Source organism: Melanaphis sacchari, unplaced genomic scaffold, assembly GCF_002803265.2.
Source record: "Melanaphis sacchari strain LSU unplaced genomic scaffold, SCAv2.0 Contig31_pilon_pilon, whole genome shotgun sequence".
Taxonomy (NCBI): domain Eukaryota; kingdom Metazoa; phylum Arthropoda; class Insecta; order Hemiptera; family Aphididae; genus Melanaphis; species Melanaphis sacchari.
The window spans coordinates 694,512-721,280 of record NW_020271193.1 but is presented as its reverse complement, the minus strand read 5'-3'; the positions used below and the strand labels follow the sequence as shown (position 1 = coordinate 721,280).

At 24.1% G+C, this 26,769-nt stretch overlaps 2 protein-coding genes across 3 annotated transcripts; one reads left to right on the top strand and one right to left on the bottom strand.

Annotated features, from left to right (window-relative positions):
• Positions 1–3,336: 3,336 nt before the first annotated feature.
• Positions 3,337–8,372, top strand: LOC112596370 (protein AATF). Its single transcript, XM_025342014.1, has 5 exons — positions 3,337–3,746; positions 5,253–5,317; positions 5,392–5,599; positions 7,674–8,075; positions 8,140–8,372. Exons 1-5 carry the CDS (start codon positions 3,574–3,576, stop codon positions 8,336–8,338), a joined length of 1,047 nt encoding a protein of 348 aa, XP_025197799.1. The 5' UTR covers positions 3,337–3,573; the 3' UTR covers positions 8,339–8,372.
• A 1,084-nt stretch (positions 8,373–9,456) lies between these two features.
• Positions 9,457–13,439, bottom strand: LOC112596371 (cyclin-dependent kinase 1-like). 2 transcript variants are annotated; one of them, XM_025342015.1, is made up of 7 exons: positions 13,281–13,439; positions 11,710–11,913; positions 11,501–11,636; positions 11,269–11,427; positions 10,561–10,724; positions 9,662–9,803; positions 9,483–9,599 (listed from the first exon to the last, which is right to left on the bottom strand). In XM_025342015.1, exons 2-7 carry the CDS (start codon positions 11,901–11,903, stop codon positions 9,483–9,485), a joined length of 912 nt encoding a protein of 303 aa, XP_025197800.1. In that variant the 5' UTR covers positions 11,904–11,913; positions 13,281–13,439. The 2 variants fall into 2 exon arrangements, with proteins under 2 accessions (XP_025197801.1, XP_025197800.1); XM_025342016.1 differs by lacking the exon at positions 13,281–13,439 and having other exon boundaries at positions 9,457–9,599; positions 11,710–11,903.
• Between the last annotated feature and the right edge of the window lie 13,330 nt (positions 13,440–26,769).

Sequence of the window (26,769 nt, the reverse complement as noted above, 5' to 3'; positions counted from 1 at the left end):
AAACAAAAATAAAATTTTAACACATATTTAATAAATTATATTTCCATATTTTTGTATTTATATTACATATAAATATTCAATAGTAATAATCATGTTGAAAGATTTTTAGTTATTCACATTTTTTGCCAGTGTTAATTCATTTCATTTTAAAATTATAAATTAGGGACATAATATACATAAATTATTAAAAGTTAATGCAAAATAAATTGATACGTGAAGACATTATTTTACAAATTTAGATTTATTTTACTTGTAATTTTTTTAATCAATTACTATTAATTATAAACATTACATAAATTTGGTAAAATTCACAGACCAAGAATAGAATGGAAACAAACAGAGGAGCTGGGTCACATGTTTTGGGAGTCTTATATGTGTGATGATATTATAGTTAGTGCTTAAGATAAGCTTGCATTACTTCCTCTCCATACAAGATTTTCCCAAACAATTAATGGCCTAATCATAAGATCATTCTATCTTAGTCAGCGTTGAAAATAAATAAAATATGAACAAATTAATATAATTTAACATTTTAAATCTGAACTATAAGAAGTCAAACAAAAATATAATTTTGATGATATTTGATCAGATTGTTGCATCCAAAGCCACAAAATTTAATCAATGAATAAATTATCATATAAGTAATCTAGATGCATACAATAATTAATAAACTGTCAAAAATAGATTTTTGAATCAATTAAGCTGTTATAACTTTTTTAAAAATCAACTGTATAGAAATTAAAATATATTTCTTAATTAGTGCCCTCAGATCTCATAATCAAGGCACATTAAAATTCCTGTTACTTAATTGAATTTAAAAAAAAGATTAGTATTGAAAAATGAAAAAAAAAGATTAGTATTGAAAATTAAAATTCAATTAAGTAAAGAATAATCTTTAGCATAATAAATTGTCTTCATTGGGCTTGACTTTTATTAGACTATTATAATACTTAATATTAATTACTAGGATAAAAACTCAAGTAGGTAGGTATCTATAGTGTTTTAAAGGTAAACAATATATACATTTTTTAATCATCTCTACAAATATAGTATAAAAAAACCAATATTTTATAACATAAATATACCTGTAAGATGAGTTATAATCGTCCCCTTCATCATGACGACGTTTACGTCTAGTTGATCGACTACGGGATCTAGAAATTGATTTTGGTGGTTCATATGAACTCGAATTAGCTCTTCTAGATATTCTAGGCATCTGAAATATTAAATTGTACAATTAAAACGTTTTATTTGACAAAGGTTTGTTGATTTTATTTAGAAAAAAGTTAATTAACTATTCACAATTTATATTTTTTTTAAGTAAGATAAAGTATGTAAACAAAAACAACCCTCAGATCTCATAATCAACGCACATTAGAAACTACCATAATTTTGTTGAATTTTATATAAATGTAGGTACTTATAAAAATGAATGACTTATTTAATAAAAAAAAAATTTAAAAAAAAAAAAAAAAAAATTATGAAATTCAATAAAATTATGGTTGAGTATCATTAGCTTATATATTTGTCTTCATAGGGTAATATTTTCTAGATAATATATAGATTAATTTGCACATTCAATAAATTTTGTCTGCTAGAATAGCCATTCTTAAATTGAACAGAATATCATTTAAGTTTTTCACTGTCAAATAAATGATGCATATAATAATTATTAATGGTTTAAGATTTAAGGATAAAAAAAATCTAAAAATAAAGAAAATTGGAACGCATATTATTTATTATTTTGATAAAAAATACAGTTAATACCTAACTAAATTATCAAAGACACTACACTCACGTTTATTATTTTTATAAATTAGAATGATTATCTCTTATATTAATTATATTATTCCTTATGGTACCTTAAAGATTTATATTGATAATAATAATAATCATCTTATCTTTAAATTTTATAATTCATTATTTCACATTAAAAAAAAGAAAAGATTATCATGAACATAAAAATTACTGTATATGTTTTAATATTGATACAAAAGATGTGAGCCTAGTGTCTTTTTGATAGATCTTAGTAATGGGAATTTTTATATTAACTTTAAGAACTGTGAACAAATCTAGAAACCACATTATTTAAAAACCTACCTTATTACTTCACATAAATATTATTTATATGTTAATAAATCCAAGAAAATTAGTTGATAACTTGTTATAAATAAAACAGTAAGTTATTAGCAATAAAAATAACCAATAGGTATCTAATAATTTATTGAAAACATTTTTTTAATACATTACTAGCCATTTGCAATACATTAAGTAAAATAACTGTGAACACTACATAGTTTCTACACTTCAAAATGCTGTATTTTGTAATTATCATAAATAAAATACTAAACCTAAAGAAGAATATAATTTTATACCATAACATTAAAACAGTAGCAGAATAAAGTTGTTGATACTAGTGTTAATATTACGAAATGTAATATTGATATACTTTTAGGGATGTTCATGATTTGAAACGAAGGAGCTATTGAAAACCACTGTTCCCTTATCAAAAAAATTTGAGGAAGTATAAATTTGTCGGTTTATAACCCATAACAAAAAAAGGAGGGCAATAGATTATGTTGGATCAATCATGTAGTGAAGACGTGAAGAATGAAAAATGTTATGAATGTTTAAGATACTAATTTAAATGCGCGTTGAAGACAATCGCCATGTTGGAATAATGAAGCAGTGGACAAGTAAGGGGGTAGGGCGAGGGGATTAAAATAAACTGCCAGCATTAATATTAAATTTACGTGCAAATGTACGTCTGCGCAGTGAGTGTTTACTTACGATAAATTGCCACAAGTAACCGGACGTAAATTTGATTAAGTCGAAAATGTCAAAAGTTTGGGATTCGATGGCTGCAGAAAGTAACGGTAGTTTGTCAACGAGCACTGGCGGGAATTACTGATTTCAGATGAAACACTAATGACATCAAACGGAACTTGACTGTGAATTTAATGCAAAAAACACCAACACGTTTTTTGGGCGTATAAAAGACAAAATAGACAAATAGTCAATAGACGACGAGATAACTGGTAACAAGTAACGAATAACGACTATAAGTCTGTAACGAATAACTTAGAATACCATGGACAGCATGAACCGTGGTAAACACGTACAGTTTTTACGAAACTTCGGACAAAACACGGAAACAACGTGAATAATAAAATGGACACCAAACGACCAATGAAAAGAGCGATCAGTAGTCTAGGTCAGCAGTGTGACCAATGTACGAGCGTATAGTAGAAGGCATAACCTCAATATATTAATAATATTATGATTTTAATATCAATGGTTTTAACAATAATAAACTGTTATCTTAAAGTTATTTCATTAGTTTTTATACTTTTATAGTTTTACACTTTTACAGCATTTAACATGAGCCTTAAGATTAGCCCTAACGCCCCTAATTAGTAATTTAAAACTCCTACTAAGACTAACATAGAAAAGAATAATTAAGTATTGAATAATATAATAGGTACTTACTACCTTCTAATTAATAATATAACGTCATTACTCATTTGGTTCACCTGATCTTTTCACAACAAGTTAAATCTTTACTTTTTTGAAATGTCATCTTCCAATGAAGAAATAAGTTCTAACGATGAAATGGGTTCTGATGAAGAAATGGTTTCCAACGATGAAATAGATAGTGAAGAATTTGGTTCAGACATTGAAATTAAAACCAATGAAGAATTTATTGGTTCCGATGATGAAGAAAACTATTCTGAGAATGAATCAAGGTATGAGATTAGCATTGTTTAATCACCATACACTTAACATTTATTTCATTATTTGACTTTATTATCCATAATATTAAAATAATTAAAATTCTAGTTTAATATCTTGACTGGTGTTAATCGAATAATTGTACACATTTGGTTCAAATTGTTTAGAAAATAGAAATGTATCAATGTATGTTTAATAATATTAAAAATAATGTAGTTGATAATTGCTGTGTATTAATTGTAAAGGTTCGTAACGTCTTAAGTCAATTCGTATGAAAAATGAGTATGATGAAAAATATAGGAAATATGAAAGAAAAATATCTAATTAATGATTTCTTGAATTTTACTAATGTTGTTAAAATCGAGTCAAAAATGAAGTTGAAATTTAATAAACTGTCATCCAAAAATAATACATATTTAATATATTGGCCACTATGCAATTAAACTTAGTTCAATAAAACTTTTACATTATTTTTTTTATTAGCTCACGAAAAATAAATGTACTTTTCACAACTAATGCGACTTAATAAGTTTGTTTCTTGTGGTGGTTTTTTTGTCATAATAAATAGTTAACATTTTTATAGAAATAACACTTATAAATATACGGAAAATTTAAATTTTATTTAACAAAAATACGAATAATTTAATTTTCAGGGTATTATAATTAATATTAAAATTAACTACTTTTTAAATAATTAAACAATAAACAAAAATTTCAATTTAATGTAAGAATACATTGAAATAAATTAAAAGTTTAAATCATGTAAATTATCATTTAAACCCTGTTCTTATGTTGTTATTACAATAGTTAAAATTACAAATTATTAACAAAATATATACTTAATGTATAAATAAATTACATACATTTTGTTCTTAGTAATCTTCACTTTCATTGCTATTATTGTGATTAGTTGTCATAATTATTAATTTCAATATTTTATCCCTTAAGCCCTTTTAAATGTAATCTTAATCTTGCAGTATATTATAGAGTGCCACAATTTTTCCATTCGTCAATATTCTTTGAATCCATTGTCTCATAAACTGAATTTTTAGCATCTTCAACTTTTACAATTAATTTATGTTTTACTTGTGTCCATAAAAGCTTGATGTGTTAGATTAGTGCTGTTGGTGGTAACTAAATTGTATTATCATAGAATTTAATAATATATTAAACTGGTCATACACTTAATTTGAAAAATGCATACATTTTATTTTTTAGCTTAAATGAGGTAGTAATTTAAAAAAAAAAGTGTAAGAGTATCTTTTAATGAAAAAATAACCAATGGTTTTAAATAATTGGTATTGACTATGATATAATCTAAAGATAGAATTTCTATATTATAATCTGTGATTATAATAAAATTAAAGTAGTGACTGATAATTCTACCATTGATATTTTATACCGAATAACTGATTATTATATTTAAATTAATAATTTAATATGTATTTATAAGTACCAACACAATTAGTTAAGTATTCTGGTTTTTATTCTATTTTAATGTATATACATTTATGTTTTAGTTCACAGGATATTGCTAAACCTTCAACTGACATAGAAAAGGCAAAGATTGTTATTGCTCATAAGGGTAATGACTCATGGTTATTTATTATTTAACTAATAAAAGGATAGGTTGATTAATGAATATTATTTTTTTTTTAGAATTTTATGACAATTTATTACTCCTTCGCATAAAGCTTCAAAAATGTCTTGCACTCGCTAATACTCTTCCACAAGACTTTGATAAAATTACTGAGAAAGACATGGAAGTGTGTGCCTATGACACTATAAAAGATTTAGAACAGTATTTGACAATGATAGTAAAATATCAAACAGAATTACTTGCAAAGAATCAAAATGTTAAAATGATGTAAGATTTTAATTTTAAAGTACTAACTTAATTAATTGGAATAAATCTAGTTTAGCTTACTCAAATTTTTTCTAACATATATATTGTTCATGATAAAAAAAAACCTCAATTGATATTGTTAAATACATATACCTATTATTATTTATGGTCTTACTAGCATATTACAAATATAGTATTCAGCCATTCTTAAAATTAATAGTCAATTAAAATAACAATGTGTACACATTGTGTACAAAGTATATTTATTTTCCTAGTTAGAAAAGTTAAATATAAAAAAAAAAAAAGTAAATGGGTACTTATTGCTTTGCTGTATATTAGATATCATGTGGCTAATTTTTATTGGTATGTTAAATTTGAATTCAACGATATATTATAGTATGTGAAGAATGATTCTGAGCAAAAATAGCCTATCAGCCTATATCACTAAGTGAGTGATATGTTTTGTTGCACATCTATTAAAAAGTAAATTATTTTACTTTTAATATTGTAGTAGATTGATATAATATTTTTTGAAAATATTTCTTTTATTATATTATATAAGTATTTAATTATTTTAATAATATATTTGTTTATCATATTACATTAACTTATATTATTCAAAATGTAATTATATCTTTCTGTAAAGACCATAAAACAATAAAAATAAATTAATAATATAAATAGATATCTTAAAACAAATTAAAAAATTCATAATGATATAAAGTACATACCAATTTAAGTTTTGACCAATAATGTTAATTAATTATAAAAAAATAATTAACACATTTTTTTATTCTTTAATTAAGTCATTTTGTGTCCAAATAGGAACAACATTTTTATAAAAAAGAATTGTCTTTTTACATTTTTTAGATTACTGTTTACAGTGTAAACTACTTGTAAAGAATCTTGTATAATATTTGAAACATTTTTACAAAAAGAAAAGTTTTTTTTTTTAATTTTTAACCTTAAAATAGTATACATTTTTTGTGATTTTGACAAAATTTTTCAAAATTCTGACTTAATGAATAAAAGATTGTACCTATATATTTTTATATTTTTACTAAGATTTAAGATACAATAATAATTGTTGTGATATCTTGTATTAAATTTTCAATAATTTATACTAAGCAAAATAATTAAAAAAAAAAAATTAAATAAATTTGAAAATTTCTTGTGTCTATAAATATCTTAAAAATAGTTGAAATATTTTGGTAATCTAATAATTAGATTCTTATCATTAATAGAAAATAATGATCATAAACATTTGATGAAAATTCAAGTGTCTACAATTATTTATTTTTGAGCTACATTAAAAAAACAAAATTGATTTTGTCAAAAATTAAATTTGTTGTAAAAATCTATGTTTTCTTTAATTTTTTGTTGGTTTTCTTGATTATAAATATAAGTACTGGGAGTTTTTAAGCTTTTCCTCTGTAAAGCATAAACTAGATCTAATTTAATATTCAATACCATTTCCATCTTCAAAAGTCAAAATTTTATTAATAGCTTATTGTATGCTCAATGTCCCATCCACAAAAACAAAAAAAAAAATAATATGATAAAATCAATATATTTATTGCTTTGCTCAGAATCTAAAATTAAAATTGATTTATAATGTATATGAATTTTCAAAAATTTTCTGATACCATCAAAATAATCATCATATTATTCAAAATTGTGTTAATTAAAATCAGGTTTACTTCTTATTCTCTGGCAAAAATTTTAAATAATTTATAAAGATTTATCACAAAGTAAACTTACAGTAACCCTTATCAGTTAAAATCAATACATTGACATTTAAAAAGTCTGTGAAATTTTCCCTATAAATTATTTACCATAGTTACTTATAGAACGTATTTTACAAGATGGCTATAATTGAAAAATGTTTAAGTTTCATAGTATGTTTTACATTCTTTTTAATCTCATTTTTTTAAAAATGTAAATCTATACAATTGTGATATTACATTTATTTTGTATTGTATTATTTATTGACAATTTAGTTCAGATGAGCTGGGTTGTGTTAAAAATTTTTATTATGTAAATTAGATTTGTACTAAAATATTATTATACAGTATTATGTGATTCATTTTAATAGTGATAAAGACAAAACTAGTATATTGACAAATAAGCTGAAACATAAAGACTTTGAAAATGTCTTGCAAGCACACCATGAAATATTCAAACCTTACAGAGATGAGACCATACAATTTTGGAATGAAAGAACAAAGCTCGCTTCAGGAAAAGCTACAAAATCAGATTTCTCAGCTTTTGACCAACCTACATTATTACAAATAGATCAAATAATGGCTGATAAAACTAGGTTAATTGAACGTACTCAAATCAAACGGTCTAAATATTGCATTGTTGGTAATCCAGAATCAATAAACAATGAGGTTGATCAGGAAATATTCGATGATGATGATTTTTATCATAAATTACTTAGGGACTATATTGAAAATAAAACTGCTGATGTCACAGATTCAACTCAACTTGGAAAGTAAGTCATTAATATATGTTAATTGTGAGTTTCATTTTGTGTAAATATTCAAAATAATTTTTAGACAATGGTTACAATTACAAAAACTGAGGAGTAAAATGAAGCGTAAAGTTGATACCAGATCAACTAAAGGAAGGAAGCTCAGATATACTGTTCATACAAAATTAATGAATTTCATGGCACCCAATGACCAATCTCCGTGGTCAGATGAAGCTAAACAAGATTTATATAATTCTTTATTTGGTAAAAAAAGTACTGGTTGACACTTGATGTTATAAATTAAATATATTATCATTATTTATTTGTTTTTAGTTATTACATATTCATACAATTCTAAAAGACAGGTGTATTGTTGTAAACTTTAAATTTTTACTGTGTTTGGTGTTTGTTCAGTTAGGTTTTAGGTTAGTTTATTTAAGTGAGTTATTAACATTTTAAAAATGTAATATTTTACATAGCTATATTTAGTTTATTTTATCACTATAAAAAATTACAATAGTTCTGATCTCTTTCTCTTTATTAAGGCAACTCAATGGGCAATATTTCCTGGTGGGCCACTTTACTTATGGATTGCATATTTTCTATTAAATGTAAAAAAATGGTTTCAATAAATTTTGCAGATATTTTGAATAAGTATTTTCCATTACATATTTCATTTGTCCAGGTTAGTGGTTCTCAACCTTTAATATTCATGTACCATCTAAACATTTTGAAAATGTTCACTTGTCGTTAAATTTTGCTTATAAAAAATATTGCATTATCAATGTATAAAATGTTTTATTTGGTCTGAAAAGGAACTACATCCAGTTTTTTCATGTATTTTGAGTTTTCTGCATACGACTAGTTCGTGGTATACATACTATATATTAAGAAATGCGGGCCTAAGCCATTTTTGATATGAGTCGTTGAGTACTATGTAATAATATAGAAATATACCTAAGTGACATAAATTAATGTGTTACTGGGATACGATTCGCATTATATTTTAAGACAGGAGATAAGAGTAATGATCTATTACATAATTTGCAATTCAATAAATAATTGAACCAAATTTTGATAATTGTAATTTTAATGTATTAATTTAAATGATTATAGACCTAAAATAATGATAACAAATCCATGTGCTTCAACAGTCCTGTTGATATTAATATTAGTTTACAATGATTTATGTTTTACATGTTTATGGGTTTCTTAGAACATTTTTTAATCAGAGCATTCACTAATAGCCAATTACAAGCATAAGTTGTTTTTATTATAGATGGGAGTATAGTTATCAGTTTTACATGAAGTTTATATAAAAGTGTAACAAATCCTTAGATGTAAAATAATATTTTATATTTAAATTAATATTACAAATTATAATAATTAAATTAAAATTATTATTAATACATGAATATTTATTAATATTTAAAACTTAAGTTCAGGAAGAGCTGGTAAAATACTTTTATTTAAATCTTTGAAGTAACAATGTTGAAGTGAATCTCTTGCATTGATTCGTTTGCTTGGATCATACACCAACATTTGCTGATAAAATAGATATATATGTACTAAGTATGAAATATAATAAGTTAGTTATTTGAAATTACCCGCATTAAGTCCACTCCACTAGAACTGAGGTTTTTAACCGAATCTGCTAACATATTATCACTCCATTTTGGAAATGTCGGCTTATAATCTTTAAGATCTGAAACACCTGGCCAAGTATCTTCAGTTGGAGTAGTTAAGATCCTATAAAATTTACATTAATACAATTTGTAACTTCATAAATTATACAAGTTTTAATGCACTTTAGTGAAAGAGAACCATATATATATATAGTCTGTCTTACAAAAGAATGATATAGCATCTCATTAAAAACTGGATATTCTTGTGCATCTCCACCAATATTTGGCATTGGTTCGAAGCTTAATCTATATGTATAGAATGGTACCTTTCTTTTGTAAGGCAGACTATAGTTGAAAATATCATTGATTGGATTTAAACCAAGGTATCTAATAAAATATTATGTTATAAGTCATTTAAGGAGTAGATCGGTTAAATAATGCTATAACCAATGACTGATGTTTTATTTTTTAAGTGTAAAAAAAGTTGTTAAAATTTAATTTTGAATGCATTATTAAACAGCATGTTGGTATTTTGTATATTTATCTATAAAATAGTAAATATACATTAATTAATTTATATTACTTAATATTATATAATTTTAATAATAAAATTGAATAATATAGAATAAAATAATTATATATATATGTAATATAAATATACATAGGTATCACGCAATATTAAAGAAAACACAACAAAATAAAACTAAAAAGAAACTATGGTTTAACAATAAAAAAAACTGATGGAAAAATTGGAAAGGGGCGGATATGTAAATAGTGCCAATGTTCCAACATTCTTACAGGAACAAAAAATGGTACATTCACTGCATTTATTGATTTGATATTCATTTTTTTCAATAACTTCATAAAAAGATATAAATTACCTGAAAATACGAAATAATTGATCAATTTCTGAATCTCCTTGAAATAATGGTTTTCCTTGTGCCATTTCTGCAAATATACATCCTATGGACCAAACATCAATAGGACAGCCATAACGTTGGGTGTTTAATAATACTTCAGGAGCTCTGTACCACAGTGTTACTACCTAAAATTATTGTTTCTTAATGTTGCTTAAAATATTTAATTATTGATTATCTGGACTTGTAAGTTCAGTTACTAAAAAACAATCGAATATTAATGCTCAAACATAAAAATCAGGGTGGTTTGGCATCCATGAATAAGCAAAAGGTTTTCCGCAAAATTCAATAATTACATAATTGTATTATTAAAAAAATTAAATCATGTAATTTTAAATAGTATTTAAGGAAAATTAAATTTCTTAGTAAAAAATAAAATCTATATATATATCCCTCAATATATCCTACATTAGCAATCAAATGCAATTAACGTACAATCCATGTTATTGAGAAATTGGCTGCCGCAACACAATTAAATCGATAATGATATACACTGTAAAGTTATATTTTTTTTTTGTATTGATTCTGCGGAAGACTACGGATAATTGAGAGTTTACTATAAATATTATAGTGGTTATTTTTGGTAAATAAAATTGACAGATTAAACAAATAAGATAATTAGGATAGTTTCTTAATAAAAAAAATTACCAATATAAGAACATTTATAAATACCTCATGAGTATACACACGAATCGGCAAACCAAAAGTACGGCCTAAACCAAAATCAGCAACTTTCAGTATGTTATGCTTAGTATCGATTAAAATATTTTGTGGTTTCAGATCTCTATGTAAAATCCGTCTTACATGGCAAAAGTATATAGCAACTAATAACTGAACAAAATAAAAATTTAAAAGTATTAATTTTATTAATTATTATCTTAGGATATAAATAATTAATGATTACTTGATAAGTGAATGATTTTGTAGTGATTTCATCTAAATGTTTTTTAGGCCTCGAATCAATGAATTTTTTTAGATCCATAGGAACAAACTCAAATACAAGATATAATCTTGAATCATCCATAAGAATTTCTCGTAAACTAATCATAAAAAAATTTCGATATTATATACATATAATACCTATGACCGAATTTGAAATCTAAAACTAATTACTTCACAATATTTGGATGATTGAGTTCTTTCAAAATACTAATTTCTCGAATGGCTGTAGCAGGTATACCTTCATCTTCCATTTCCATACGAATTTTCTTCACAGCCACAATTTCTTTTGATGACAGTTCCATACATTTGTAAACAACACCATATGTTCCTTCTCCAATTTTTTCCAATTTATCATAATTATCCATTTTATTGATTCTTAAAGATAAAAAAACAAACAAACAATTTTATAAATATGATTCCACATAATTATTCTAGAATAATATATGTCAGAATTAAATTTCTTACAAAATTGTTCTTAAGAATCAGGGTTAGGTTAGGTTTAATAACAAGCCATGTTATTAAACTATCTAAAATAAATATCCTGATATTTAAATTATACATTTTTATTATAATAAACACGAGTAATTAATTTTATCTAGTATTGAATATTAATCAAAAAATAATGATAGTTGTAAGCAAATATTTAAATTATAATTAATAAAATAATGTTTTCATTACACAAAATAGTTTTAATAATATTGAAAAATCAAAAATATAATTAAAGTACATGAAGAATATCTTCAAATTATGTTTGATTGAAAACATATTAGTATAATATATATTTTTATCTTAAAAATATATAATGTATTTAATTTATTATAATTTATAAGTTATAATATCGATATTCAAATTTTGTCCAACCTAAAATCAATAGTTAAACTACTTATTGTATACATAGTGTCCAATAGCATTTGAAAAGAGTGTAGTTAAAAGTGTATTATATAGTTTGAGATACATGTTATATCTTTTTCATACTTGATTGTCGAGGGCATAAAATTTACATAGGTAGATTACCTAGAAACGACTATGGAAAAAATGAATATGTCAATGCCCTAAATGTCACCATCTATCAAAATCTTTTAACTGAGAGAAATCACAATCATTATAAATTAAAGTTGAAAAATTTTAAAATCACTAAAACAAGACATGGAGACATGATATTGAATAATTTTTTTTTTTTAGTCTCAAGTTTAAAATTTCTGAAGCTTTTAAAAAAAAAGAAAGATAAATAAACCTGAAAACATGTCAATAAAATTTATAAACGTAATAAGATAATGTTATAATAACACTATATACAATATTATTTTATATTTTATTAATAAATAATACAATATTATTAGGTATAATCTTCTCTTGGCTTCCATTAACTGGAACAAAATTTATGACTGGCTAGAATACCAGACACGCTGTTAAAACCGAGATGAATGGCAAGCTTAATTTATTATAATGATGTATTCAGTAGCAATAATCAGTGTACAAAACTACAAAATGTAGGCATTTTAAAATTATCGATCAGATGTATCAAGAGAATTTCTAGTAGAACATAAAATTGTGCATTCTACCATGGTTAACGGCAAAAACTGATTAGTATAAAAAAGGAGTTCAACAAAATTAATAATAACTCGACGAGCGACTCGAGTTTTGGATTAAATAAAACTATTTTTGAATAGATGCTGGAAGTTTGTATTACATATTAGTAATTACTAGTTATTGCGGTACGTGTAATAATTAGTTGGACTCACCTAATTGATTGTTTGCCTGTAAATAAAAAATAAAAATGAATTAATAACGGATAAAAAGCTCTACACTAAACACTTCTACAACAATACACTAAAGTCTGAATTCTAATACATCGTATTTATTATTGTCTGATTTTTCAAACATTACTCCCCAACCACCTGTCCTGCCAACCGATAAAAACGGCGGTTAATAAACTACTTTGCCTATAGTTGCCAGCCCACAAGGCCCAGTGGTTACCAAATACCATTGAATATTAATAGTATATAAAATATTTTGATGGGCTATTTTCCATTTATATAAATTCACAGGTCTCATAATTTCGCTAACAGTATTTGCCATTTAGTATAGTTTATTATTTAAATTAATTAATTTGTGTATTTTAAGTTTCCCGAGATCATAAAATTTAACGAAATTAGGATTTTACAATATAAAATTATTGTACTGTAAAACATGGCTACGGTGTTACCAACCTTTTTGAATAATGTTATCGGCGGATGCTATCAGTAATACAAATTTGAAATTTTAAGTGATTTAAGACTTTCACATTTTTGTTATTTTAAACTGTTTAAAGTAATTAATTGGCTTATTGATATTATCTTTAAAACTCAATGCTGTTTAAAATGAAATATATTAAACTACTGTACCACAGTAGGCAGTAGTATAACTTTAATATATGACTTGGGACTTAGATTTTAATGGATAGATAATTAATAAATGATTAGGTTTCTAATAAACATGGACAAGCTGAAGATAATCTGTATGATTAATTTTTATTTTTGACTTATAGTATCTTACAACATCTGCTGAATTATCTTTTTGATCAAACTAAAACGAGACTGGACTGAGAAATCATAATTTTTTTTTTCAAATTACCTATAATAATAATTTTTCAATTGTATCGTTCAAACAAATAAAGCAATAATACTTATGGAAATAGATCTGAATTTCTCACAAAGTTAGGTTAAAAACGACTTCAACTTCATGAATTTTAATTTTAATCTTTTGTTTTAAGATCTTCCATTTTCAGAAATTAAATTTCAAATAATAAGCGATTGTGACTAGAGCTTAGGGTGAAATTAATAATTATTAATGTCAATCCTAGATTGATGGTTTAATTTAAAAAGACCTTATTTGGTATTGTAGTAAATTGTTTCATGAACGGTGGTCGGTGATTGAATGGAATCGTATTTTATATAAAAAAAGAAAAGAAAATTATGTGTCAGTTGACCCAGATTTCGGAAATTATAAAACAGTTATATAACAAGAAATGTATAAAGTATTTCTATCTAGTATCTAGTGATGAAAGCAAGCAATAGTGGATGGTTCTTTGCGCGCACGACAAATAGTTTTTTAAACAATGTTATAGAAGACGCTGCTAATATCGTTCGGATTATAAATTTTAGTTCTACCATAGTTTTATTTTAATTTTAACGGACGTTATAGTGGTTAATAGTTATGATAATTCTGAATATAATATGATTCGGATGTGTTGACGGCAATATTATGATGAACTTACGTAATAATTAATTATATTAACGACAGCTGTCGAGAGCTGATGGCAGTTTCAACTGTTGTCTGTTTCATTTCAAAGGAGTATTGTCACCCCCACACTAAAATTAGACTCGAGATGGTGAAACTGTTTATTGTGTTTATTTCAAGACAGTTTAATACCTATAATTTTTAAGTAGTCTGTGATAATACTGATAATATATCATTATATAAGTATATAACTAAATAAATAAATATGTTTGTTTGGATTAATTTAAATTTGAGTTTATAGATATTATTTAAACTTTATTTTATCAATATTCTTCTTAATCTTAGAAATTTGTGCCAAATAATGTGATTTGTGCTTGAGTCTTGCGAATATAATTTGAAGCGATTGCTATTTATGTATATGAACATAAATATAAACATCGAATAACATATTTGGTGTAAATTTTAAGATTTTTAATTCTTATTTGTATTAAAAATAAAAAAGGTGAAGTTCATTAATAATTCGAAATTACTTTATATGAGTTTAATTTAATATGATTATCGGTAATATTGAATGAAACGTTTTTAGTGAAAATTTGTCTTATTTGTCTTTTGAATTTGAATCAGTCGAATCTCGATATTATATTATTAGCATTTACTCTACTACTATGTAATCCTGATAAACATTTTTTACGAAAGCTAGCCGCTAGGTAAGCGGCGCATGCCCAGGCAAACAAGAAGAAATAAAAAGTTTAACATTTATTGTGTTAAATAATAATGCGACTTTTACATTTAAATTAAAACTATTTATTAATTCTTATTTGAGTACCTATTCAATTTATCAGGTTTCTTCGAAAGAAATTAAATGTATTTTTTTTTCGTATAAACAATGTTTACACGGAAGCGCTTATTTTTAAATTATTATAGAAATGACTTTTTTTTTAAAGTTTTAATTTGAAATTTAATTTGTGTATTTACCCAATATAAAATATCACCGCATGCCACTGGTGCATTATACATATTTGATATAGTACTTAACTTATCTAATCATATTAATCATAATATTTTTGTACACCGACTATCGAGTACCTATAAAAATGTATGCCTTCTGGTATAGTAATATACTAAACTAATCCAGGTTTCTTATTAAAATTGCAGATAAACAAAATTTTAATTTATAATATCTAATTAACTATCAAGTCAGAATCATGTACCAAAATAGAATGTTATTGATGTCAATTTTGTCAACCATTTTAACATAAAAATATTATATTAATAATAACGGAGAACTTGGAACCACGAATATTTGGAAAAACCTAAAAATTCATGAAGTTAAAGGGAAAAATTCAATCACTCATTTTTATTAGAACACCATTAGTCATTAGGTATTTATTACTTGATCAGTACTATCGATGTTTCAATATTTAAAATTAGCGCTAAATTTCCCTTCCAAGATATTATATATTCATGAAACAATAAAGCCTAGGATATTGGTAACTAAAATATATTATTTAGGAGCTTATGATTTGTCTACCTTTAGAAGTTGGTAAGATCTATTTTATTTTTTTCTTCAGTAGTAAGTAGTAACTTGTAATTATAAATTTAGTGCTTCCGTTCTTATACGTGCGAATATTGTGAATGTACGACTTGTGCCGGTTTTTCTGACTTTCTGTAAAAAGTTACGTACCTATGTATTATTATAAACGTTATTGTTGTTTTACCAATGTGTGGTATCGTATGTTTTTGAGTACCTAGTTAATACGGTCTTATGGACACATGTGCACTATTAATTTGTAGTGACTAATGTCTATGAAAAAACACGCCTGTGAAATATTTAAATTTTAATCCAGAAATTGGAACGTTGTATTAAAATGTCTAAAATAAAAGATTAATGAGCAAACGTGAACGTGTGTGTACGTGGACGAATAGCCAAAATAAAATGAATAAGAAAATGGCAAATAATACGACATTCCGGATTGGTAACTTATAATAATATTTACTATTATTTACTTAAATTTGCGCGGTAATTGACGTGACCGTCAAACTAATTGTTATTAGTTATAGTAATAGTTAATAGAATTTAAGCCTAGATTAAAAAAATTTTGGAGACCCTTTAATACCTATAATCAAAGTATTTATGACCCATAATTAACTATATTTTAAAGATAAAAAAATATTATATTTATTTGATAATTTTTTAAATAGAGAGATAAAAATGTTATTTGTAGATATAAATAATTTGGGATGCAAACTTTTTAATTATATTATCTGTATTTAATATTTATTATTCCAAAACATCACTCTGAACACAAAACTAAAATTATTTAAATTTTCTGGAGAACTGCTTGTTGCTTGTTCTACACTTGTTTTTATATGAAGTATGGACTAGGCTGGAGAAAGCTCTTTCAGCCAAACAATTAACAATAGGTATGGTTATATAATATATATTAATTGCAGTATACAAATTAGGAAAAGAGAGTATAAAATAAATATATTTCTTCATTGGTATGCTCCAAATATCTAGCATAATATAATCTTTGAGGTCTTGTTAGATTTTTCTAAAATGTTGTTCCATAAAAATGCCATGTATTCAGTTTTTTTTTTTTAATAATGGTTAAGTATTTTTCTTAGTATTTTTGTTTTTTTACTATTAGGACTTATATTTTCTAATACTTCCATAACCATAGTGAGATTACTTATTAATGCTTTACAAGACTTTGTACAACATGACTATCTAATATAACCTAAAGATTTGAATACTAGAAAATAGTTATTGAATATTGTCAGTTTTTTTTCTATAGATGTACTTAGTTAATATATTCCATCAGGGAATAGCATTGCTGAAAAAAATTAAATAATGACTAAAGAAACCCAAAAAATGTACTGCTTCTAAGCAACAATAAATTCATACTGTGAACTTCTATTAGGTTAAGTGAATAAGTAGAGCAAGGTACATAAATAACTAAATCATACTTTTTTTTTACATGTGCTTTAAGTCCTTCATAAGTTCCATTCATATTAAGAACATTATTATGTGACTAACTGTGATAATTTAAAGCATTAAGTTTACAATATTTTAGAAAATTTCCTAACAGTTTTAAAGATTTACTCAATTCTGTGATTATCAATAAGTTTAAATCTTAAATCTCTCTTACACATTATGTGATGTTGATATACAGTATCTTAATACTATTGTCATTTGATTTATTGATATCTATTAATATCTGCATGAATTTCATGATGTATTGTGCTAATATTTGTAGTATTCTTAATAGCTTAAAAAATAATAAAAATTGAAAATAAAACATGGAACACTGGATATACTGAATAAAAATTAATTTTTATACTTACATGTAAAATTAGTATTTTTAAAACCTAAATTATTTTATTTTTATTTGGTTGGTAATAAACCTAAAATTAAATATATAATTCTAAATTTAAATTATAAGTACCTATAATTAATTTATATTTAATAGGTAGGTACATGCAATAAGTATTGAGTCTTTACAGTTTCTTTTAAGTCAACATGCAAATTAATTTGATCTTTTAAATTACTGGAAATATTTTTGATATATCATTTAAAAAAATGTATTATATTATGGTAATTGTTTAATTATTTATTATTTTATAAACTTATATAACTTACAAGCAATATTAATAGTAATGTCTTCTTTTGGTATAAAAGGATTATTTTAAACAATTGTGTCATTAAGAGATAGGTACCATCCACAATGTCTAACATAATTATTGAAAATGTTTATTATATAGGTATAATTTAAATACATTCTTACTAAATGTAAGTGTTTAAATAATAGACATATACATAATAAGTTTCAAATATTATTGTATAAATGTGTTCATTATTTTAGGTTAGGTAATATTTAAAAGTATTTATAATAGTTACAATTGATATTAGTTTTATTGCTTATATTTTCATTTTAGTTACTATGATTTGTAATTATAACATTTGTAATTGATTAATTGTTACTTTCATCAAGAGAAAAATCCATTCTTTTATTGCACTTAGAAGCAAATGTCATTAAAAGATCATCCTTTTTCTTTTCTGAGCACCGTTTAAATACTTTTTATAACTATTCATAAATCATAATCGGTTTTAAAATTACAAATTTACAAAATTAATAATATTAATATACTTCAAATTTCAATACATATAAGTTATAATCTTTGTAAAACAAAACACTAACACTGTAATATTATAACAACTGTTATTTTGTTTTTATTGAAAAACAATGTTACTAAAATTTGTTTGGTTAACGATTATACCTACATAGTTTCTACTGGTAGGCACGTATCCAGAGAAGGGGGTCCATGGGGTCTAGACCTCCCCCAAATTTTTGTGTACCGGTATATAGGTACAATCATAATTCTTATGATCTAAATCAAAATAAAATACCTTGTTATTAAATAAGTACGTGTTATTCAAAAATATTTTCTTGTATTATGGTTTAAAATTAAACCACTGCAGAATAGTTGAATTTCGAATATTATTTTATCGCGGATAGCCGTCTATCTCTATAGAGTATAAACGAAGTATTGTATAAAATGGCTTAAAAAACAGAACATTTATATTTTAAACATTAGTTAAAAATATTAAATAATTATAGATTGTATTATATTATAAAATATTTGTCAGTTTATAAAATAAAGTAAAAGGTTTATTGTATCAATTATGTATGAAAATTGCATTAAAATTTATTTCGACCCCCCTCCTCCCTCGCAAAAAAAATAATTTTCTGGCTGTGTCTGCCTAGTGGCTTATAATAATGTTTCAACCGTTATAAATTGGTAATCGATAGTATTCTCCATATTCGCTATTTAGGTGTTCCCATTTCTTTACCTAATTATACTACTAAAAATAGACGATATTTTCGATATTACAATAGCTTAATAATAATATTATTGTCTATTATCGATATTATATTATAGCTGAATGTTAATTTATTTTATCCAAATATTTCTGATTTATTAAAAAAAAAACGTATCATCCGCCAAAGGTTCACTATTGTTTGATATCCGTTGTGGGTCCAGGGGCAATGGTTCTCTTTATTCGAGCTTGATATAAGTTATTATAATAGTTATATTTTTTCAAGTTGTATATTACAATTTATATCTCAATTAATAATTATAGGTTCGTTATAAATATATGATTCTATTTTATATTAGAAAATCGGACAAACAAAATAAAATAAAAACAGCGTCTTTGTCGTTTATTATTGTAATATTTCGGGTAATATGGAAAATTTAGCGGATAAGAACTATATTGGACGAGTATCTATCGCGGTTTATTAGAAATCATAACAAAGGGAAGAATTTTATTAAAGTAAAAAATGTATTTATTATTTTAAAATTGTAAATACATAAAACGTATCAATTAACAACTAAAAATTGTAAAATAAATTATTTACAAATTACAGTTTATCTGGTATTTTCAACAAAATAGTTTATTATTATTTCCTAAAGGCGTGTCCACATAGCATATAAGCATGAAATAGAATAGCTATACATCAACAAAATGACATCTGACGTAGGATAAGTATTAAGTATCACCATCGAGCAAACAGTAAATATATGAAAAACCCTGTCCAATAGTCGTTTTAAATACTTTTGATGTACTACTTTTATCGCAATCATGGAATACGCGTGTGTGTACTATTTGTAAACACATCCACATTATCTCTGTTTTTCATACATGTGATGAATTTGCGTGTGCTGTATTTCATATTTGCATACCATGTAAACAGTAGACGCGCCTTTAATTTCCTTACCATACAGACAGCAGAATAGATATTAAATACCTAAATAAATTGTTTTTGTTGAATTTATTACATAATAATCAATTTATCAAATAGTCAATTTATGGGTAGTATTTTCTTATTTCTAAGCAGTATAAGTAGCGTATCCGTAAAACGTTAGTTCACAGTTCACACCTTATAGGTATGTTAAATTTGAATTCAATGATATATGATAATAACTACATAAGAAAAACGATTCTGAGTGGAGACGGTTTGTAGGTGTATATCACAAACTATATATTACACGATATATTTTTTTATAGCTATTTAAGTCATTTATTTAGTTTTAATATTATGGTAGGTTGGTATAATTTTATCTGAAAATATTGTATTTATTAATATGTATTTATAGCATATTATATCAATTTATATAACTCTAAAAATCAATATTATTTTTTTACAAATACTGTAAAACAGTGGTAGATATGTTCATACTCCATAGTATTGTTGATTATAAATTATAATCAATGATAGTATAAATAGATATATTAAAATAAATCAAAAATTCATTGCTTTTAGTAACATTAATGATAATATTATATACTTACGAGAAAATCGTTTTCACGAATGTTTTAAAATTATGAACATTGCTATATATCGTATAACTAAATAATTTCAACTAAATTTTAACTTAAAATGTCTAAAAAATAATTTTATAGATGTTTTGTATATTTTACGGTTTTAGTATTAAATAGTTTTGATGAACTTTGCATTAAATTTTTATAACTTGGTATAAAATGAAAATTTTTTTTATAAATTTCTTACTACTATATAGTTCGAAAATTTTCGCAGTTTTGTTACTCTACACCCTGATGTACAGCGAGGTGGTACCCACTTACATACCTTTTTTTTTTAATTTTGATCTTTTTTAAAATTTTAATATTGGAAGAAAATGATCAAGATTTATTTATTTTTTATTTTTTTATAAAAAATATAATTTAGAAAAAAATTTAGTAAAAATAGTTAATGATGATAATAATTATTTTAGAAAATGTAGGTTTTGATATTGTATTAACTATGAATTATTGTGTATACTCGTATATTGCATATATATTATATAGTTATTTAAGGATATATCATAAAAAGAATCATAAGCTTTGAATTAAATTAACTTTTTTTAAATTATATTTTATTTTATAGTAACGTATAATTAGTATTTTTTAGAAATTTAAGACTAACATTTTTAATTTAACTAAAATAATTTTTGAATTTATGTAATTTACAAATAAAGAATAAAAAATAAAAGCCTTGTATATAAAATTTAGGTAATCTGGTAGTGAGCATTATTATCTTACTTCAGTCATTTCATCATAAGATTTGGTGTATAATATAATTACATAATTTAAAGCAATGATATAAATAGTTGCATTCGAAATAATTCTGCTTCTACTTAAATTTTTAATATGCTTAAGAATTAGTTCTGAAAAAAATAGAACAAATAATTTTTATAAGTACCTATTATATAAAGTCAATGTTTAATGCAAATTGGAAGCTTTCAACTTTTTAAGAACAAATAAGATAAATCATTATTGACTTTTTAGAGTGAAAATAAAACGATATGTTTTAGAGTTAAAATTAAAGAATCGCTAGATAAGGTTAGGTCATAGTTTTTGAAGCTTGTATAGCGGTTTGGGAAATATATGGTAATATTTTTTTTATACATATACATACATTTTTATAAAACTATTGCAATGTCTTATATTTTATTTTATAATGTTCAAATAATGCACTTTATAATAATTTCATTGTTTCTAATAAATTATAATAAATATATTATACATTTTAAAGAAGTTTTTAATTTTTATCACGTATATTTTTTTTCTCATGTACAGCGGTAATAAGATTTGTTATCGAGTGTATCGCTATACAGGGAGTGTCACTTGCAGGCTCTTTTACCACGCTTCTTTTGTGTATAATATAATACATAGGTATACCTATGCATTTTTATTTAGTATTTATTCTTTAGTTTTTTTTGTAAAATGTAATTATATTGTTAGTCATTGATTGTACTATATGTAATATATTATACCTATAAAAATGTAGTATATTATATTAACGTACGCTTTTGGAGTTGTTGTATTGTATATTCTATTATTTTTTTAAGACAAGAGAAATATTCATGAGAGCTGATTCGCTCGTATACAACACAATTTTTAACGTTTTGATTTTTTTGCTCGTCAGATTTATATCATTTTTTTGTCTTTTATGAAATATAAAAAAAGGTCAAATAGGTATTATGTTAGGAATATTTTTTACAATTAATTCAATTTTCACTTTTATACATAATCTTTGTTTATACTTTATATTATATTTGGTAAAACTTATAAATATATAATATTTTTTGTTTATCTATATTATTTATAATTGTTTATTATATTAGTATACATATTGTTCCATAAAAATTATAGATATTTACACTCATTGATTAACAAATTATATTATTTATATTTTTCTCGAAAAAGCTGTAACAAATAATATTATTAAATGTTTGAAATTTGATTAATGAAGATTATTAGCGTTAATGCCTTTTGACTTACTGTACACGGATTAATGTTTGAATAAAATGTTATAGCATTTTTTTTTAAACCATAAATTTTCCAAAATGGTCTTACTTAGAGTTACAAAAAATAGAAATTTATTGACGACAAATAGCACTCACAGTTGTATCTAAAAAAACAGCATGCCACTAGTTTTTTTTTATTGCGCTTCTTAATGTATTTTCTATATTTGACTGATGAATTCGATTGACCAGCACTTATTTTCTTATTTTTAAAGCAAGAAAATTCATAGATGATTAATTGAGCGAGATTTTAAAAATCTAAAATTGTTTCTGCTGTAACTTTATCGTAATGTTTGACTATTTTTTTTTTTTTTATAGCTATAAGGATTTTTGTATATAAATACCAATTATCATCTTCATTTTTCCAATAGATTATATTTTTATTTTTATGATCAGAAATCAAATATTAAAATAAATTTTAGTATTAGCAAGAAGTGAAGATAGTTAAATATATTATAATAAAAAAAAAGTAATATATTTTATAATATTATGCGTTTTATTTATTTCTTTTATAGTTTTATAATGTTCATAATTTTTAAACTTATTTTATTTATTTATTAAAATTAATACCATAAAGGGGTAATAAGTATAGACAAAATTATATAAATAATACAAACTTAAGACTACTACTACAGGGGTGGCCAACTTTCATAGACTTGTGATCGATCTCTAGTTTTACTAGGCAGTCACGATCGTCCAAAAAAAAAGGGTTGTCAATAAACAAAAAAATATATTATATAATATTTATAAATATAAATAAGTATTATTAACGTATAGTTTCATAGTTTCACAAAACACGTATTTTAATATATTTGATTACAAATTATTACTTTTAACTTATTACTACTATAGCTATACTACTACTTTTAATTAGGTGAAGTATATTCATCAGATTACGTGGTAATAGTACTATTTACCTATATTATAGGGATAACTTCGAGTTGGGTCCTAAATTTGAAAGATGGCACGATTTGGGTTTTAACGAATTTTATCCAGTACATGGTTGGGTCCTAGCTTATTTTATCGATTACACGGTTTTAATGCAAACTTAAGTTGAGTTACTGTTAGCCTATTAGTGTTATTCAGGAGACACCTTGTGGAGGTTGGATAGAAAGTATCCCAAAAATTCTGTTTTTTCGTTACTTTATTCTATTGTAAAAAATTATTTTTTTTTATAGTTAATTATTTATTTCTAACCAAGGAAGAAATTTAATATACACATCTTTCACAAAATTTAACCGAGTAAACTTTCCACTTGTATAACAATTTTATCTATGCGGTTTACATGAACGTCGATATCTTTAACAGCTACAAAGCTATATTATGATGGCGGACGGTTATGTTGTCCGGTTATTTTTGCCGTGGACTTAACTCGAGTGTTATCGTTGTTATAAACAACATTAAGATAAAATATTACTGTGGACCCAATTTGAGTAGTATCTTATAACACTGCGTACTCAACTCGTGTTTAATTGAAGCGATTAAATATCCAGGGACCCAACTCACGTTTTCCCTATGATTGTTACTTGATATCAGTGTATAATCTCGTTTTTTATAGTTATTTATTGCTTTTTTTTATAATCAAATTTTTATATTCGTGGGATATACAAAGGTACATTAATTTACTAAAAAAAAATTCAAAAATTCAAGAAAATCTGAAAAGGTGTCGCGATCGATTCGAATTAATCTCGAGATTGACCTATTGGCCACTCCTATAGTACTACATACATATCTAAGACAGAGTGGTTCAAAATTTTGTAGTTTGCGGGCCAATTACACTTTCATAATAACATCGAGGGCCGCAAAAAAAAAAAAAAACGATATTATTTATATTTCATTTTATTACAAATATATTATAATATAATACACAAATTATTACATCACAGATTAATATTAAAATATAATTATAATGATTAGGTTACTTATATTTAGAATTTAGAATTAATATTAAAAAAATTAATGTGATGATTGGTATTGTTTCTCAGAAGCCAATTTTTTAATACAATGAACAGTTTGTGGTGGTTAATTTTATGCACGATTCTTAAGACGAATTTTTAATACGGTTCATGATTAAGATTTTATTAAATTCATTGTAGGAAATGTCGATTTATAATATATTAATATAGACCATTAATTACCTTATAAATATAAATGCTACATAATTAAATAAGCGTTAATAATTTCAATTCAATTTCTCTGGCTATAACTTTCAAATATATAATATATAATAGTCTTACCTAGCTTAAAAGCTATTTCTCTCAAGAAGCGATGCTGAATATTTTCAAGTTTGTCCATTAAATTATAAAATATTATAATATAATAATAATAATAATATAATAATATAATAATATAATATTATAATGTTATTGAATATTCTAAAATCTATTTAACAAGAGAGAAATACATTTTTTTTAACACTTGATATTTATAAAATCAGAAAAATTAATCTTATTGATAAACTTCATAACACGTAAAACCTTACTATATATTAACTAAAATGAGTATTTAATGTTTAGTCAGAAGACAATAACATATATCTAAATCACGAATAGTATAGTTAAATATTATAAAAAAAACCATTAATCTTATAAGGAAAAATATTATTTTCTTTTAATGACTAAATGAAATACATTTACATTTATCATAGTTGATGGTAAGACCATTTTTGTCACATCATTCCGAAAATTTGTTAAGATCACTTTGTAATAGGTTTGAATCCTAGGTATAGATTATGGGCGAACAATAGATATTTAAACGATTTAAATTTAAAATCAACATCATTAATAAATAGAAGAAATAAAAGGGAGGATTGATGACTACCCCGAGGTACATTAGATAAAGCAAATTTACTATTCCATAAAAAAAAAACCACCAATTTTAACATTAAAAGTCCTATTTAATAAATAAGAAGAGAACCAATAATAGATTATTAATATTAATTTTTTTTATTTTACATTAAATACCAGGGTCAATAGAATCAAAGGCCTTCTTAAGGTTCATATAAAAATTATAAGTACCAACCCAATACCCGATTTTACAACATTGATTAAATAGGAATAAAATACTATTAAATTAGTTTTAATTGATTTTGATTTTCGAATGTCATGTTGTTCATCTACTAAAATATTTTTAAACGGTTTAGACATCTTTCTCCTAGCTAGTTTATCAAATAATTTCGGTGAAGCATTTTGTTTAGAAATAGGACGATAATTAATAACGTCAAAAATTTTAAGGACAAAGAAAATAAGTTATGAATTGGAATAGATAATGGATAATAACATTTGAATAAAAGTAAGGCGGGAATTGTATCTGGTACTGGCGAAGGATCAAATCTAATGTTTGAAAGGCCTTTAAGTACTTCAGCAACTAAAGCACAGTAAGATAACTCAACAATATCGCTTAAATCCATGAAAGAAAAACAAGTACTTAAAATTTTGACTTAAGCTCAGCGTTTTTTTTTTTTTTTATTGGAGTGTCTGTTTTGGAATTATGTTCACTTATAATGAAAATTTTACAATAAACGTTTTTACTCCTACAATGTCATATGATTCACTGAATTATGAAACGTAGATAAATATAATCAATAGTTTTTGTTTAATTTTATATCATATAAAGTATATTAAAATAAGCACATTTACTTCG